Raw genomic sequence first — 18,653 nt, 5'->3', positions numbered from 1 at the left:
ACATGATGGAACGTTTTGAAGTCATGCTCATCCAGGAGGCACCAAGGAGAGTCAACAACCGCCAGAAAGACTTCCCAGAGGAGGGGTGGTGCCTCTGAATGCCCGCGCGCTTCCTGAGTGCTCCACATTACGTTTCCCGGGGAATGTAGGCAGGAGCTCTGCACCAATTATCTCACCGGTCATCGCCCTGCCAGTTGTGTGGAAGGCCACCTTGTCATTATAGACCCTATGAAGTTTCTCCTTTGCCAAATGAGGGCAGGACTTCCATCTGCACAGCATGCGCACACGAAGCCAGCTTTTTGTATGCTTCCATTTGGAGATCCTTTTTAGCAATTGGTGCTGTGGGACCTAATTTATTAAGTGTCATCATTTGCCAAGCGAGACCCCTTGTTTTCATGTAAGTGCCTCTTACAGCTGCAGTATCTTTTCCTTGGCACCAGGATACACTAACAGATGGGCCTTGGTTGCCATGCCTGGTGACTGGAGAAGGGGGCTGAGGGTTCAGGACAGGCCAGCGCACTGCATCACCTGAAGCCAAGCCAACCAGCATGGGGGGTGAGCAGGGATTGGATACGTTAGTCAGCAGATGCAAGGGCTGGAGCCAAAGGACAAGAATCTCACAAGTACTTGTGTTTTCCCAGTGTCATTCTTCCCCAATTTCAATTAATCCAGTATATTTCTCAATCGCTGTCTTGTGAATGATGTTGTTGCCTTTTTAATCTGACTGCATGATTCAGGTTTGTGTCTGCTTTTTTTTCTTCCTTGTAACTCAGATGTGGGAGGAGGCCATCGCCTTAGGCAAGGAGCTTGCCGAACAGTATGAAACCGAAATGTTTGATTATGAACAACTCAGTGAACTGCTGGTAGGTCTTCACTTTTTTTTTTCCCCTTTTCTTTTCTTCTTCTTCTTTTTTTGTAATTGAACCAAGGCAGTGTAGGCTTGCTTTGTTGGAATTTCTGTTGGGATGATGGGATCCACACCTACCCAGGCATTCTCTGGCCTGATCACTCTGTAGGATCTACAGACTTTTTATTTATTTTTTTTTTTGCATCTGCGGATTCATTATGCTCTGTGAACATTCACTCTGTATATCCACATCACAACCCAGCACTAAGCCTGTGAGTTATCCGTGCCCTTTGCTGAGCTCCTGTGTTAGTGGTCTGGAAGCCCTGAAGGGCTTTGCCAAGAGGGGATCAACGGGCGGTAGCCAGGCCAAAGAAGCTCCTAAGTTTCTAATGACTGATTCACCAGCCATGTCTCCTTTGTATTCAACAGATCACAATTAGGATGCTGTAATGTTTGTCGTTAATTTAGAGCGGAATAATGCCATTCTTCTAAATTATTCTTTAATATAGTCTATGCCTGGCTCATAGCAGCTAAAAGAGAAAAGCACTAAAGGCTCATCATTTAATCAGAAGAGAAAATCCTATCTGGTACCAAGTCAGAATTGCTACTGTGTTTCTGTTCAGAATTCCATGCTAAATGAGGGAGGATGAGTGAAAATGTATGTCGAAACTGCTGGTGATAGTAAACTCAGGTGCAGGTCATTCGGCCCCTCCCTCACCCCTCACCCATGAGTTCTTAGCCCAGAAGAAGGATCTAGAAGAAGGGTGCTCCTTTGCCATGCTCGATCCTGAAATGCATTGTTTCTTTCTTTCTTCCTTCCAGAAAAAACAGGCTCAGTTTTATGAAAACATCGTCAAAGTGATAAGACCCAAGCCTGACTATTTTGCCGTTGGCTATTATGGACAAGGCTTTCCAACATTCCTCCGGGTAAAAATTTCAATTCGGTTTTTTCTTAGCCGGGTTGTTGTTCTGCTTTTCACTCACAGCAAAATCCAGCTCTGCCAGTGGTGTGTTTGGCTGAGCTGGGTGGCTGACCCCCACTCACCCTGGGAGAGGTGGGTGCTATTGTACCCGTGTCCCAAATGCCTGGAACACCACTGTGAACACCAGCCAGGCATCCATTGCCCTGTGCTCCCAGGAGCCCAGAGGAGAAGCATATGAGAAAATGATCCCTGGCCACCTCACAACACTGTTTCAGTTTTGTCAAAATGCATTCTTAGCTGTCATCCTTGTGAGGTCATGATTCCTGTTACTGTTGATGACATTTGTTCATTGTTATTACAAAAGTGAGGTTACAGGACGGGTCACAGTTACATAAGTCAAGTGAAGAATACGTTTCCTTTTAGACAGTGTCACCCTTGCTCTCTCCATTTTTCCCTCCCATCCCAACCCCAAGTTATATTTTTACCTAGGGTCCAGTTGATAACACTGCTGCATTGGTTCACTCTTGGTTACTCCACTTCTGTGCCTCCCCGCTTTGCCACCCCTAAAACAGATCAAACCAGAACAAAAAGAAAATAAAAATAGCAGCATAAAAGGAAAGAAAAACCCTCTGTGTCCATTTCCTAGAGTTCATTTCGATAAATATTATTTTATAAGATCAGAGGCAAGAGTCGTTTGTCTCTCCGAGCTTGGCTGACCTCACTTAACACGATGTGTTCTAGATCCATCCATTTCCCTGCAGATGACGTAATATTATTGTTTCTAATGGCCGTGTAAAGTTCCGTTGTGTATAGGTACCACAGTTTGGGGTCCACTCTACTGTAGGGTGTCTGGGCAGATGACATGTTTTAGGACACATGGGTTCTATTGTCTTGGGAAGCCCAGTGTGAGTCCTCTGGCTTCAGGAGAGTACTGTGAAGGGAACACAGCTGTCAGGGGAGATGAAGCCATGTTGGATCTTCTTGGTCCCAGAAGTGTGCTCTCTGCTTCTGTGTTTCTGATCACGGGGGTCACTGAGATAGGAGCTCTCTCTTTACTCTCTACTCGCAGGACTCAGGTGCTTCTATACCATGGACATGCCATTCTTGAGAGAAGTGACCCAACTGGTCTGACCCTAGAGGGCGAGCTTTTCAGCTTATCCTTTGGTGTCCTCTGTGGGCAGTGGAGTGGTAGCTGGCCAGCCTTCCCTGCCCAGATAGTACAGAAAGTCTTCTAATCCAAGGAACAAATAGAGAGTGTTAGAATACCAGCTCTGGGGAAGGAGGAAATGGAAATTAACTTCATAACTTCAGCTAAAAGACAAAGCTAAAGGATGCAATGAACTTGGAGGAGCCGTCACTCCGTGCTATGAAAGGCTTTCTTCAGGAGCGTGAGTGTCTTGTACCTGTGCCTGGAGTTGTCTCTAACACCACTCTGCTGGGGTGTGCGATTCCATTCCCATGGACCATGGCTGCCTGTGATAAGAGTGGCCACCAAGTGCAGGTCAGTGTAGGGAGAGGACCCAGCATCTTCTGGGAGCCAGATAGCAGCCTGATTATGTGAGTTAGTGCCTTGGGGAGACAGGCTGCTGGGCCGTGCCAGGAGCCAGCAGGCACTGTGGGCTCCAGGGGACAGTCCTGGGTCACTGCCACCATCAAAGGACAAAATGGAAAGTATGAATAGAGTCTAATGGGCTTGATTAATATTGAACTGACTTTCCCGCCACACCTGAATAACTTTGTGGGGCTGTAGTAATATATTTCTCACGCTTCGCGGATCACCTGGCAGGGGTCAGTCTGACAATGACATTTGCAATTACCCAAAAAGTGGGCGGGATGTTTGGAGATTAATGCGGCTACTGGAGCAGCCTCAGGGCCTGTGGGTTGGCCCTTGGGCTCTTTTTCTCCATAAATCGATCTCTTTTTTCATTTTTGTTTTTGTGTACATATAAATATTTATAGCTCTTGCAAGGAATACGTATCTATGGCTGTCTGTGCATTTCCTCCTGCTTTCACATTTGAAGGGACTACTTCAGAATGCAAAGTAATTGACATTTCTAGGGAACATTGTTGCTACTTTCATCTATAACTCACTAGTGTTGTTCTATTAAAGCCTTTATATACATTTTTATGATTATGTCTTCTTCTAGCATGAGGTAAAATAAATGCATGTTCTGTAGGAGCCTGCTGTATGTTAAATCTTACTGAATTCCTAAAATGTTTGGCTTTAGATACTCTTACAAGCCAACCACAGTAAATGTGCATATCTCTAATCGAGACTACAAATTACTTTGATTTCTGCTTGACATTAATTTTGTTTTTAGAAAAACTGAACGTTTTTTTCCATCATGGTCCTTTTAGGCATCGCTAAGTACAAAGTTTTAAAAAAATATCGTTCAATTCTTAAACAATCTTTAGATGCTCACAATAAAGTAGAACTTAGTCCACTTGAGCTGCTATAGCAGAAGTCCTCAGACTGGATAATTGATAAAGAACAGAACTCCCTCATAGTGCTGGAGGCTGGAAGTCTGAGGAGCTGTGGGAGACGTGGTGTGTGGTGAGGCCATGTTCTGGACCGAAGAGAAGGGGGGGTGAGTTCCTTAGAACCCCCCTGTGACATTTGGACCTCCTGGCCTCTCGGTGCCATCACCTTAGTCCCTAAACAGGAATTTCGGGAGAAGCAAACATCGAGATGGATAGCCGGGACAACTTAAATAAATGTTCTAGCATCTCTGTATCCTTTTGAAGGTCAGTTAGAGAAATTTTAAGTTGACTTAAGGCTGAATCTTTGAGACATAGACACAGAAGTGTGCAGCAAAATGTTGTCCACCTGTCTGTCTGTCTGTGTATCCCTCGTCTTTTTTTATAATTATATTTTATTTTGGGGATAATGTATAGAGGGGTTACAGTTATATTTGTCAGGTAATGGGTACATTACTTCTCGAACCTTGATACCCCTTCTCATGTGTTTGTCCCCCTATTCCCTCCCTCTTCTTACCCCTCTCAAGTAGCTCTCCAAGAATTGCCACCAGTAAAGCAGGACTGCACCTGATATTGAATGGAAAACTTCATTCTAGAGCAACCTGGGGTTATAAAGAAGCCAACCCCAGGCCTCCACCCCTAATACCTGAACCCCAGGGCTTCCAGCCCGCTATCCCTTCTTGCCCAAGTCTCCAGTTAGAGTCAGCCTCCATCTCTACCCACTGACACTGGTTGTGACTTGGTTGACATTCAGAACACACTCATTGCATCCTGGAGGAACACAGATTGTTCTGGTTCACAGATAGAGACTCCTTAGAAGGGCATTCACAGAGCAACTGTGTCACACCCACCCAGAGGTGGCCTCTGCAAGATAGCAGCTGTAAGGAAGCATGCTACCTATTCCCGACCAAAGAGAGTCCTGACCTGCCCTCTGTGACGACCCCAGCAGACCCTCCCTTGGGGACTGCTATTTAAGAAGGACAAAACCTTAGCCCATGGAGGATGAACAAGGATCCACATAGCAAATCTGACTGCCATAGGGACAGTGTTGCTCTTCACCCACCTCTGGGGAGGGCAAGAGTCCCGCCTTTCTCTTCTGTCTGTGTTGCCTCTCCTTTGGTTTTGCTGACCTCTTGCAAGATCTCCCCTGGGAGCTCTGGATGGTCAGACTCAGGCTGTGAGGCCCACGTTTAGTCTCACGAAGCCTAAAGTCCTTTGGTCAGGACAGAGACTGTAGGAGAAAGATGGCCACCTTTATTCATCCTCTCTCCATCCCCCGAGTTCTTACATGGGACCTTGGGACTAGAGAGATCTAGAAACCTAATTACCCAAGATCTTATTAATAAGAGAAAAGCATAAAGAATGTCACCAGCTCATAGGATCCCCGTATGGTAACTGACTCGAGCACAATGCCTTAATATTTTAAGTGACTTAAATCACCTTAACAAGTCAGCATCCCACTTCATCATATTTTGAGATGGCATGGCCTTAACTCCTGGAAAAGATATGCAGTCATTCTCCCCTCCTCCCCTTGCCCAGCCCTGGCCCTTCTATGTGTGGGAAGTTGATTGCCTGGCCTAAGTGCTGTCTTTGAGCTTCTTCTGCTTACGGCTCTACCAGTTGAACCACAGCTCCACTTCTGGTTTTTTGGTAGTTTATTAGAGATAAGAGTCTCATAGACTTTCCTACCCTCTATGAGTAGTGAGGATTATAAACGTGAGCCACCGACAGCTCACTTCTTCATAGTTTTTTAATTGGTAGTTACTGCTGGGACTAAAGCTTATTATAAGAGTTCAGAAACGCAAGGTTCATCGCTTCCTAAACCATATTAACTTAGATGGCTTCTGTCCACATGCTCTTGATTAGTAAGAGCAATGTAATTACAAGTTGTTCTTGAATGCAGTGAGATTTGTAAGAAAAAACCGTCAAGGATGTCTTGAAGACCGGCACCTTGGCCTGCGATCTTTCCCTGATCCTTCCCGGTGGTGGTATTTAAAGATTGTCATGGTTTTCTAGGGGAAAGTCTTCATTTACCGAGGAAAAGAATATGAGCGCAGGGAAGACTTCGAAGCTCGGCTATTAACTCAGTTTCCAAATGCTGAGAAAATGAAGACAACATCTCCACCAGGCGATGATATTAAGAACTCTCCTGGCCAGTGTATCCTTTAGGCTGCTGAAGGCCAGGCAAGCTCGGGGCGGGGGGGGGAGGGGCTGTATATTTGGACAGTTGGGCGGGCTAATGGCGGGGTGGGGACTAGTTTTCTCCTAGCTGTCCTTAGCCACCTTCCTCTCAGATATTCAGTGTTTCACAGTGAAGCCTAAGCTTGATTTGCCCCCTAAATTTCACCGGCCGGTGTCTGAGCAGATTGTAAGGTAAGGATCTCACTTTTCTTATCAACACAGCCTCTACTAACAACTCCACTTTCTGAAGGTTGGATTTTGCCTTTGATGAGCAAAGGAAGCTGGTGTTCTCTAGAATCACAGAAGAGAGGGAAGAAAGACGTGTGTGCGCGCGTGTGTGTGTGTGTGTGTGTGTATGTGTATGTGTGTGTGCGTGTGTGTGTGTGTGTGTGTGTGTGTGTGTGTGTGTGTGTGTGTTAAAATCTCAAGAGGGGTAGAATTCTGCTGCTGGGCAGAGCCCAAGCCCCACCCCCACCTAATCTGTGTGACCCACTGGGGTGTGGCTGAGCTGATGGCACTGTGTAAAACAGGAGAAGAGATTCCAACATCTGTTCCCCCTTCACCGCCCCACGCATGGTCACAGCAAGTCCGTGTCCTGCTCTGAGAGAGAAAATGTCTCTGAACTGCAGTGATGGGGCAGGGTAGAGACATCTGCCTTTGCAGGTGGTTCTTTGATGTCAGTCGTTGGCTTTCATATTTGATCTGTGTCCTGCTGGAAGAATTAACCTCTTTGATGGCCTGCTAGTCCTCAGGACCTTGTTCCACATCCCGAAGTACGCTGGCTCCTTTGGCCTTCATCCTCTCTGCCCTTCCATCAGCAGTCATGGAAACCACCAGCCAGGACTGCTCACAGGTGGAAGGCTTAGGAGAGAAGCACAGAGCCACCGAGAGCTGGGCAGGCCCTCCCCAGCTTTGTCTGGCTGCTCCCTGCATGGCTGGAGGCACATGTCTCACTCAGGATGACAGCGGGTTCCTTGTGTAACTTCTTTGGTGTTTTGTAGCATGGAGGGCTGAAATTAAACCATTTTTAAAAATAATGAACATAAATTGGGTACCTATCGTGCATGCCTGTAATCTTAGCTACTCGGGAGCCTGAGATCTAAGGTTCCCATTTTAAAGTCAGCCTGAGCAGGGATCTTATCTCCAATTAACCACCAAAAAGCTGGGAGTGAAACTGGGCACTGGTGGCTCACCTCTGTATTCCTAGCTACTCGGGAAACCGAGATGTGAGAATTGCAGTTTGAAGTCAGCCTGGGCAGGAAAGTCCATGAGACGGTTATCTCTGATTAACCACTAGAAAACCAGAAGTGGAGCTGTGATTCCAAGTAATAGAGCACTAGCCTTGAGTAAAAATGCTCAGAGACAGCGCCCAAGCCCTGAGTTCAAGACCCACAACTGACAAAAAGAAAATGTATTAGATGGGGAAGTGTGGCTGAAGTGGTGGAGTGCCATCTTAGAGTGAAAAGGTTCAGGAACAGTGCCCAGGCCCTGAATGCAAGCCCCAGTACCAGTACATGCATTCACACACGCGCGCGCGCACACACACACACACATACACACACACACACACACACACACACACACACACACACACGGAGAACAATGACCTTTACTTAGAAAATAACAATTACTATTAAGTCACTGGGCTAAAGGATCAACACTATTGACTATGCAGGCCCCTGTCCTTTGCGTCGTCTTTCCATTCTCAATGCACTTAACCCCCTGAAGACCAGCAGGGATGGGGAGAAAGTGAAATCTCAGGTAATCTCTCTGCCTACCCACATCCCCCTCCTGAGGCCCCAGCAAAGGGTCACAGCTGGGGATGCTTTGTTTGCCTTCAGTGCTCAGTTCTGAGGCAGGACTCCATGTCTGAAAGCAGATTGGCTGTTTTTCAAATAAAATGTCTAATGATTGTCTATCTCCAGTTTTTACAGGGTGAATGAGGTCCAGCGATTTGAATATTCACGACCAATCCGGAAAGGAGAAAAGAACCCAGACAATGAATTTGCGGTAATACAATATAATATATACATATATATATTTAATTTTTTATATTCTTTACTAAGGCAAACTACTCTTCCCTCTCCCCACTCAAAAAAAAAAAACTCACTAAAAGTGCTTGTGGAGAAATGCAGTCTCAGGGCTACCATGAACAATATAGAATTTAATAATTTTTATAGATGAGAAGATGGATGATATAATGATGATGGGTACATCTATGATGGATACATAGAAATACAGGTAGGTAGATGACATATAGAAGGTAGGTAGATAGGTGATAGCTACATAGATAACAGATACATAGACATACGGGTCGATGGATGCCTATAGAAGATAGGTAAGTTAGGTACATCACAAGGTGCCTAATACTTTTAAGGGACTATGTTTCTGCATTGGCCTCCCTGCTCACCCCCAGTACCTGTGTCCCTAGTCATAAGTGGAGACTTACCAGACCTTCTACTGTGACAATGGCAAGATGAGCTGGGTCTACAACAGATGTTCACCCAGTCCAGAGCCCAGCCTCAACTTCCCTATAGCTCCCCATGCTATTGGATTCCAACCAGCACTACACTTTATGTGCTGTGTGATTGTCTTATAAACTGCACATTGTAGGTTGTGACCCTAAAGATTTCCAGACATTGCCAGATATTTGTACCTTTTTGCCAACTGCTGCATGAGTACCATGGAAATAGAACCTTCATTCTTCTAACCTTTAGCAATGCATGCGTTGCCAGGTGCAGTGACTCCTGCACCTGGAACAATCCAACTTTGAAGCCAGCCCGGGCAAATAATTGGCAAGATCTCATCTCAACAAACAAGTTGGGTGTGGTGGGGGGAACTGAAGGCCTTGGTCTCAGACAGCCCCCAGCAATGAATGGGAAGCCATACCTGAAAAATAACCAAAGCGAGAAAGGGCTCAGATGCTAGGCCTGTCTAGCCAACAGGAGCAATCTCCAAAGAGACAGAAATTATGTATGCAAACCAGTGGAATGGATTCCATTTCTGGAATGCATGGGACAAAGCAGTTTTTAGAAATGTGAACACTTCTTCCTCCTACCCAGAAACCTTCCTGGAAGTCCCTCTGTTGGCTCAGTCAGGGGATCCCTTAGCCTCAGGAGCTCTGGGGAGGACCAGCGCCCACGGCTGGCATAGCTGTTTATCTACAGTCTGGAGAGCGCTGGGGTCAGGGGTGAATGAACACCTACTCCGGACCCAGAGCAAAGCTCCAGCACACCCCCCAGGGCTGCCTAAGTAGAGGGTACCCACCTCTCTCCCCAGGAGCCCTCAGCTTCCTTGGCTCATGAACTTACTGCCTCTCCTCATGGAAAGCACTTTGGGGATGTCCCCTCCTGCTCTGAAGCCAGTGTCCTTGGAAACACTAGAGCTTCAGGAATCCTAAAATCTACCCATCTGATCTTGTCCAGATTGGTTCCTGTAGCCTCCTGGCTTTCTCTGTGACGGTGCCTGCAGTCAGAGACCAGGCACCTGCAAGCCAGGCGTTGTTGGCAGTGGTGGCCAGTGTTGCTAAGTGATGTGTACCATTCTTTATGTTGTGCCTGTTGGTTTCAGGATTTACACATTTCCTTCACATCTCTCCCATCTGGCGACATGTGTCTCCTTACTCTGTGAGGAAAAGACACAAGGAGGTCAAGGAAATTGCCAACAGGGTGTGCCACCAGTCACAAGGCGCGTGACGAGTTGGGAGCAAAGCTAAGAATAACTGAGACTCCTGACGTTTTGCACTGTGCTGAGCCTCAGAGGTTAGGCTTGCTTTTAGATGTCTGTGAAATCCCCTGAGGGCCCCTTCTAGACCTTCACATAAGATGGTTGCACGATTGGCAAAGCCTGAGGCTTCCAGACAGTGTGTGCTGGAAAGTCTCTTCCTCAGGGAACATGGTTGCCTCAGGTCCCAGGGCTGGTGGCTGAGACCTAGCTATGGCATCTCAGACATCTAGACCTTAAGGAAGTCCTGCAAACCAGCACCAGACAGGGGGCTGATGACATGGCTGGGTTAGGAGGAGCGAGCCATAAGCTAAGATAGACCCAGGGCCCTGTCCGAGTATGAGGAGGGGAAATGCAGCCAAGTATAGCAAACCAGCCCCTGTCTTGGGCAGGGAGCCCGGGGAGCTAGCAAGCCAGCCTGGGAGACCAGAGGTCCTTCACTGTCCCCAGATCTCCTCCTGTCCCCTGAACTCTCAGAGGTTTCTCTGATCCAGACCCGCTTTCTAGAACTGCTGTTCCATTGGTTTCTCTCTGGACTCTTGCTAGCAGACTCTGCTGTGTGGGGGTCAAGCAGAACAGTAGCCAGTAATCCAGAGCTAGACAGGCCCGCGCCTGTGGTTATGGTTTGCCCTCACACCAGAGCTCTGCTCAGCTGAGACAGGTGAAGAACTGTTCTTGGTGTCACAATTTCCTGCCATATACAGTATACCACTTCACAAAAATGCTTGTTATGAGACAGCATTGCATTTTTAATGTGTATGTTTTCCAGTCTGGAGACTTGGGAGTGTCCCTGGGAATCATTTATTTGGTGGGTCGGTTGGTCTTGGTCCTGGAGCTTGAACTTGCTGCCCCTGAGTTTTATAAGCTCAAAGTTGGCTGTCTACTCACTGGAGCCATAGCGTCACTTCTGGCTTTTATTGGTAATTTATTAGACATAAGAAAGAGTCTCATGGACTTCCCTGACTGGGCTGGCTTTGAATCTCAGTCCTCCAACCTCAGCCTCCTGAGTCACTAGGATTTACAGGTGTGAGCACTTGGCTTTTTTGTTTGTTCATTTGTTTTGGGCAATACTTGAGTTTGAACTCAAGGCCTGGTGTGTGCTACTCAGGCATGCCACAAGTTGAGCCATACCTCCAGCCTTTACTATCATGGGTTATTTTTGAGGTAGCAACTCATAGTTTTGCCCAAATTGGCATGGCAGCTGGCATACTGCCATGTGCCACCATGCTTAGCTTTACAAGAAAAATCTTTTGGTGGTACTGGGTTTTGAACTCAAGAATTGTTAGGCAGGCCCTTCTGCCACTGAGCCTCAGCTCCAGCCCTGTTTTATTGCTGGCTGTTTCACTTCCGGTGTGCTTATCTGGGCATGACTCACCCAAGATGTGTGCCACCATGGTCAGATCTCGGTCTCAAAACAGTTTCTGCCTAGGGTGACTTCTGTGTCACCAGGATTACGGTGTGGGCACCAGTGCCTGGTGTAGTCAGCTTCTTATGGGTTGAGGCAGAGTCTCGTGACCTTTATGCCTGGATGGCCTTGAGACTCACTCCTCCTGACCTCTGCCTCTAGGATTCCAGAATTGTGGCACTATACCCAGGGCTAAATGGTACTTTGATTTAAAACATGCATAACACTTCAGACACAGCGCTTCCTAAGAAGGTTAAAAGGTAGATACTAAAGTATGTACCTTCTCTGCAAAGAAGGTAGCTTTTCTCCTTCTATTCCCATAGCTTCATGTTCACATGTGTCTCTACTAGGGCCTGAAATGTAGGCTTGGGCTCTGTCTCTTTGTTCTTTCACTCAAGGTTGACTCTACCTCTTGAGCCATAGCTCCTTTTCTACCCTTGTAGTTGATTCTCTCACACTTTCCTGCCAGGGTTGTCTTTGAACTGAGATTGTTGGAGCTCGGCTAGGATTACAGGTGTAAGCTACCAGTGTCTTTGAACTGAGATTGTCAGATATCAGCCTCATGAGTGGCTAGGATTACAGGTGTGAGCTACCGACACCTGGCGTAAAACACAGAAGTTTAATTCTGGATTGTATCAACCACATCTTCTTAATGCACCTTTGAGTTTCTTTTGAACTCTAAGGATGATTTTGGGGAAACTGTTGAAGTCTTCCCAAAAGCTCCTTTATTGAAGAGGGACCCCTTCCTGTTTAGAAGGGCTCACGCCTCCCCTGCTCACCGATTATGTTCTTGGCCATATACCCGAGACCTGAGCCTGGAAATGACCGCTCTGCTGTGTGCTGTGCTGTGGGGTGGGCAGGACTCCCGAGGCCCCATCCACACAGCACGCCAGCCCAGCTCAGCTGCAGCAGGACTGGATCCTGGTAGAGGCCTCCATGGCAGAAAGAAGATCATCCAGGTCCTGGTGGGTCTCCCTAACTGTGTTGTGTATTCTTTTCCCAGAACATGTGGATCGAGAGGACCATATACACCACAGCCTATAAGCTGCCAGGGATCTTGAGGTGGTTTGAGGTCAAGTCTGTGTTCATGGTAAGGACCCCCCTCAGAACGAGCTGCTTCTGGTGAGGTCTGGCCCACCCCTCTACCTACTGGAGCCAAGTGGTCACAGTGGCAGGCTGCAGACGCTGTCATTGGTGTCACTGTGTGACCTGCTGTGGTATCGTCAGTGTGTCCCCCAGCCCAGTTTCGGCTGGGAAGAGCCATGGAATCCCACCCACCCCGTGCCTGCTGCTAAGAGCAGCGCCAGGACCTCGTTCCTTCTCATGCAGCCTTTCATTTCAGTCATAGCTGTGATGTTTTGACAGTTCCCTCCCTTAAGTAAATGAGAAGTTTAAAACACATTCCCATTTACATAAACTCCTTACCAAATCTTTCTTCCTGATGGTTTTATTACCATTTACATGACAAACAACTTAATTAATAGTACTTGCTCATTTCAAGTAAAAATAGCCTGAAAGTACACACCTCTCTATGGGCATTTTTAAAAAAGAATTATAATTTCCTTCTCCCTTGCTAAATCTTGCCACCCTGTAGGACAGTTCCATGTGCAGGAAGCTCACGTGTACGCTTCTGGGGTGGCTGCATCTCATGAAGCAGAGGTGGTCCATAAAATGTCATGTCATAGGTACCAAGATGTCATGGCATACACTCGGAGATTTGGTTAAAATACGCTGCTCTGTGTGTGTGCACATGTGTGAGTGCACAACGTACTGGGGCCTGAACTGAGGGCCTTGGCACTGCCCCCCAGCCTTTCCACTCGTGGCTAGTGTGCTCCTATTTGAGCCACAGCCCCTGTTCTGCATTCTTGGTGGTGAATTGGAGAGAAATGTCTCTTGGACTTTTCAGCCCAGTTTGGCTTCTTCGTCCTGCGATCCTCAGATGTTGGCCTCCTGAGTAGCTTGTACTGAGGGCTTGGGCCACCGGTACCAGCTGAAATAGGTTTTGGTCTCTGAGTCTTCGCTGGGCAGGATCCTGCCCCTGGGGATGGCACTGCTCATTTTGTTCATGGTAAGGTCTCCTGAAATTCTCTTTCCAGCCAAGCCTATGTCAACACGAGCTCTGGGCCCTTGGCACCCCCACTGGCCTGAGGAAGGCGCCCCTGGAGCTCTTTCTTTGCCCCTCCTGGGGACATTTTCACTGTTAGCTCTGGGACCTCCATTCTGTGCCCCAGAGCCCTCAGACAAATGGACTTAGGTGTAGCAGCGGGTTATAAGCAGGCACCGGTCCAAATGAGCTTCTGCTCACATGGCCTCTGTCACTCGGGATGTGGACGCCCACTGCCTTGCAGGTGAGGGTGCAGCTCAGGAGAGAGCAGGAAACCTGCCCCCTGGGAATGCTGCTTCTCCAGGAGCCCCAGCCATGGGCACTGCAGCCCAGTAGCCGGAGCCCCATGCCTCCTCGTCCTTGCAGGTGGAGATCAGCCCCCTGGAGAACGCCATCGAGACCATGCAGCTGACCAGCGACAAGATCAGCAGCATGGTACAACAGCACCTGGACGACCCCGGCCTGCCCATCAACCCCCTGTCCATGCTCCTGAATGGCATCGTGGACCCAGCCGTCATGGGCGGCTTTGCAAACTACGAGAAGGCACGTGACACGCCGCTCTCCTTACAGCCCTGCCCTGCCACCGCCGAGCGTGCCAGACACAGCTCCCGACCAGCACGGGGTTCCTGGTCTCACAGAGCCGCCTGAGCTGAGGCAGGGCTAGAAGCAGCCTCTGCGGCCTGCATCTGCCATGACGCCAGATGCCAGCTCTGAGCTGGCCATCCTCAGAGCCCCAGTGGCCTGTGCACACCGGGCTAGAGGAGCTGTGGAGATTGTCCCTTGGGTGGCTTCCAGCTGTGGCATGATTGGGACCTGCTTATTCCATGGTGCCAATTCCAGATGATTAGACAAGGCTGACGGCCTGGTACAGCCAGGGAGCCGTCCTGCTCCTCCCCCTGGACGGTAGCTCGGTAGAAACAGGCAGAGTTGTAGGGTATGGAGCGTCTGCCTGCGTGTGGACTCTCCCAGTTCTTTCCTTCTTCCTGTGGTGATTTTCTGGACACAGCTGGTTGGCAGAGGCCTGTGGACTCTTGCCCTGACCCCTTATAGAGAAAGCTTCTGTGACCCTTGGTCTAGATAAAGACTGAGACAGAAAGGCCATCGCTGGCCATCGTGTGACCAGGGGTGCAAAACAGATGCATTTACCTCGTGCACTGTGGTCTATGGGTGCAGGCCGGGCCCTGGCCAGGCGCAGGGTCGGGTCAGGTGGGCCATACTCATGCAGTCCAGAAAGGGGAAGCCACTCAGACCAGCTGTAGATTTGCTGGAGTCTCAGGACAGGGTGCCATCTATGAGTGGCCACCATGGCTGCCCAGGTGCTCTGTCCACCAGTTGTGCTTGACTTCCTTCCCTGGCCTCGACAGAGCCCAGCAATGAGGGTGCCAGGAGCTCCATGAGGCCTAGGTAGGACTGTCTTATGCCACGCTTCTCCCTAAAGCCTGGTGTGCCAGCCTCCATGTGGATGCACTGCCACACTGAGTGTCTCTCTCTCCTCAGGCCTTCTTCACAGACCGGTACCTGCAGGAGCACCCGGGGGCCCATGGGCAGATTGAGAAGCTCAAGGACCTCATAGCCTGGCAGGTAAGATCCGAGCACAGAGATCAGTAAGATCTCCAAGATTGTGAGATCCAAGCACCGCCTTGGCCATGCGGACACTCTGGACTGAGGTGTGAATGCCTCTGGATGTATACCCTTCCCTATGTGATTCCTGCCAGATAACCTCCCTGTATAACCTCCCTGAACCACCCCCGTCCCACCCCACATAACCTCCCCAAACCCCCCACCCCATCTCACCCCCCTACCCTTTTGTGTCATAAACCCTGGGCTTACCACAATGAACTTGACCTCCCACAAAGTTGTCTTGTAAAGGTGCAAGATCTCTAGTCCCTTGGTCTGGCATCTTGGCTACTCGGAAATCTTTGTAGTAGAAAAAAAGAACATCAGGGAGAATTCAGAGTCCTGAAGCCCTTAGCCCCAGCCCACCCAAAGAAAGGCTCGGCGTGATTGCTGAAGTCCTTGAGAAAGTGTAGGTCTGAAGCTGCAGCATCGCTTCCTCTGCTCTCACACAGCCAAGATGGAGCAGCTTATGGTCTGTGTGTCCATTTCCCCAGTTTCAGTTCTGTGTATTACTTCCTACTCACTGCTGGGGCTTCTGGAGAATGTCCTGCATTCCACTGGCCAGCAGTGATTTCTCTTGGAATATAAGCCAACTCTTGTTGGGAGCGTCCCTTATAAAACATGATAGGTAGGTAAGTAGGTAGGTAGGTAGGTGGATAGATAGATAGATAGATAGATAGATAGATAGATAGATAGATAGATAGATAGATAGATAGATAGATATTGACTCTTGAATACTGTAGAAACTAGAAGCTACAAAACTCCTCTGAATTCTGTACCACAAAAACTAGTTTGGTCTGCAGAAGTTCTATTGATTTTCCCCCCTGTAAGCTTTTACTGCAAATTGGATTTTTAGAGTTTTAAGTCCTATAGAGGAAAATAATTTGTTCCCTAGAGAGCAACTTTATGTCAGCCTTGTGTCATCACCCCTAATAACTATATTAAAAGAGGAATTTTAAAGCAACTCACAGGAAAGTTGAAAGAAACTATTTCATGAAACCAAAGGGTAAGGGAAAATACATATTCAAAACATAGCCTGTGATTGTGTTTCCATTTGCAAATGTTTTGGAAACCCTGTCTTCATATCAGCCATCGAATGGTGTATTCATGGACATGGGAGCACCTGGAGTGTATGGCAATGCTTTGTTCTGGTTTTGTCTGTAGCTGACGTGGTTTGGGGTTACCGGAAGCTCTGTGGGGCACAGCAGATTTCCTGCTGGGAGCTTCAGGACTTGTGTGGGGTCTATGTCACCTGTGTCCGAGTGGAAGACACTTGTGTCCCGTACACAACCCTTGGTGCAGGCTGGCTGAGTGGCCTGGCCCTGTGTTGGTTCCGAACGAAGTAGAGGATGGTGCTGGGCTGCCTGCACCAGGACGGAAGCCAGGCCAGGAGGAGGCAGCCTGAAATCTTCCTGGTCATGAGTCACATTGTTTTAGGCATGACACTGTCTTCCCACCAGCACACCTGCTATTGCTGAATGCTCGAGGTGACCCGAGACAGATTTCCAGCACACCATCTCATCCCTGCCATGTGGACGTATTTCTCCTTTGAAACGCCAAGCTCAAACTGGCCTGCCACGCCCCCCTCACACGTCCCCACCCCACCTGTGACCCTCCTGTGAGAACTGATTAGGTCGTATTTTGCTCCTTTGAACAAGGCCATTCTACATCTAAAATGCCGTCAGGTGCTAGCATAGCTGCCTTTCGCCTTGACTCAGTGCTCCCGCCCCCTGCCTTTGGATCCCTGTAGTCACAGCACCTTATCATGTTCCCCAGAGTGGTCCCAGCATGCCTTTGTCTTCCCCAAAAGCAGAGGTCAAAAAACGAAGGCTCCTCAGTGAGCATTTGCACTGAGGAATGCTGCCATCTGCATGTGGAATTCAGAGGGAACGAGAAAAATGCCACGAGGTATCCCAGAATGGGACAGTTGCTGTGTGCCTTGGGTTTAGTCCCAACTGTCAGCAAAGCCCCATCTTGTGCTAGTGCCACCTGAGAGCAGGCTGCAGGCTGTGTGGACAGGGGCTGTTTCCTTACCCGCCCCCTTTCCTGGAGTGCCAGCAAAGCCAGCAGCTGCATGGTATAAATGAAGTAGATCTCATGGACTGACTCATCTTGATAAGATTTCCTGAATTTGTTCCCATAAAATCCAATTGCGTACTCCTCTCTCCCTTCTTGATAAATCTGCTCCTTTAGATTAGTATTCTGTCCTATTAGGAAAATCTGTTTTTAATTGGTATGTCTATTAATTAGGAATTCACGTGAGGCAGCCTCTCTGTAGCTTGATTGCACTGAGAACGGCCTAGCTTCCAGTGTGGGCAGGTAGCTCTCTTCCACCTGCGGACATGTTGGGCCCGTGGGGGAAGCAGAGGTCGGGAGCAGAGGCCTCCCGTTCCTACCTACATCTCCACCCCCACCGCCAGCTCGGAGGGTCTGGGCGGTTGAGAGTGAAAAAGCCTCTTGCCGCAGCAGCAAAGGTCAACGCCATCGCCACACATGGGGATTGAAACGTTGGCATGGATGTCTTGTGACAGCGGTGTTGGCAGAGAAGAGATTATTTTTAGTCTTAAGGAAGAATAAATTTAGTTTTCCTTCCTAAATCAGAATATCCTGCAGGACTATAGATCACATATAATTAGATTCTCCTGTTTTAGAGCGAGGCTTTCAATTGCCTATAAAGACAATATTCTTAGCTAAAAATTATTTGTCTCCAACGTGACCCTTTGGTGACAGAAAAGAATGCAGCTCATCAAATTCCATGTGCAGTTCTTCCCAAACTCTGGTGGAAAGCACAGGGAAGCCTCTTCTGAGCCAGCCGAGCAGTGTGAGCTCAGCAAGACAGTGGAGGCCCCCCCACCCTGAACATGGCCCAAGAAAGACACCAAGGCGCCTCCTTTAAATACCCTGGTCTGTGGGGAAGACATGAGCTTAGTCCGCCAGTTTGATTTAGAAACTTGTCACAGTAGCAGGTGCATCTTGTATCATGTCCCCTCCTCTCCCTGAATGCATTGCTCTGGCTGGACTGCAAACCCAGGAATGGGGACCGAGAACCTGTGTGTTTTTCAGATTCCATTTCTTGCTGAAGGGATCAGGATTCATGGAGACAAGGTGACAGAGGCCCTGAGGCCATTTCATGAGCGAATGGAAGCCTGCTTCAAGCAACTGAGGGAGAAGGTGGAAAAGCAGTATGGCATCCGAACCATGGTAAGTGGTGAACTGCAGAAGGGGTGTCCCACCGTGCTGGGCTCAGAGCCGGGGGCCGAGGGAACCCACCTTTCACTTGTCTGTGAGTTACCCATCTGTCAGCCTCCTCTCAGAAATGCGTCACCATCCAAGGATTTGCCTCAGTCACCTGCTGCCTCCCCTCGGTGATGTGGC

At 48.6% G+C, this 18,653-nt stretch overlaps 1 protein-coding gene across 2 annotated transcripts in view; it reads left to right on the top strand.

Moving 5' to 3' along the window:
* Dock1 (dedicator of cytokinesis 1) overlaps positions 1-18,653 on the top strand; it is a 411,811-nt gene that overhangs the window by 374,770 nt on the left and 18,388 nt on the right. For both annotated transcript variants that reach the window (XM_090345612.1, XM_090345611.1), the window contains exons 39-47: positions 774-863; positions 1,670-1,774; positions 6,265-6,406; positions 6,543-6,621; positions 8,355-8,439; positions 12,561-12,647; positions 14,028-14,204; positions 15,159-15,242; positions 18,342-18,479. In XM_090345612.1, coding sequence (XP_090201738.1) covers positions 774-863; positions 1,670-1,774; positions 6,265-6,406; positions 6,543-6,621; positions 8,355-8,439; positions 12,561-12,647; positions 14,028-14,204; positions 15,159-15,242; positions 18,342-18,479 — 987 coding nt within the window. The remainder of the gene's footprint in view (positions 1-773; positions 864-1,669; positions 1,775-6,264; positions 6,407-6,542; positions 6,622-8,354; positions 8,440-12,560; positions 12,648-14,027; positions 14,205-15,158; positions 15,243-18,341; positions 18,480-18,653) is intronic.

This window comes from Megascapheus bottae, chromosome 15 (assembly GCF_031878675.1).
Source record: "Megascapheus bottae isolate mThoBot1 chromosome 15, mThoBot2.hap1, whole genome shotgun sequence".
NCBI classification, from domain to species: domain Eukaryota; kingdom Metazoa; phylum Chordata; class Mammalia; order Rodentia; family Geomyidae; genus Megascapheus; species Megascapheus bottae.
This window is presented reverse-complemented; position numbering and strand designations above follow the sequence as displayed.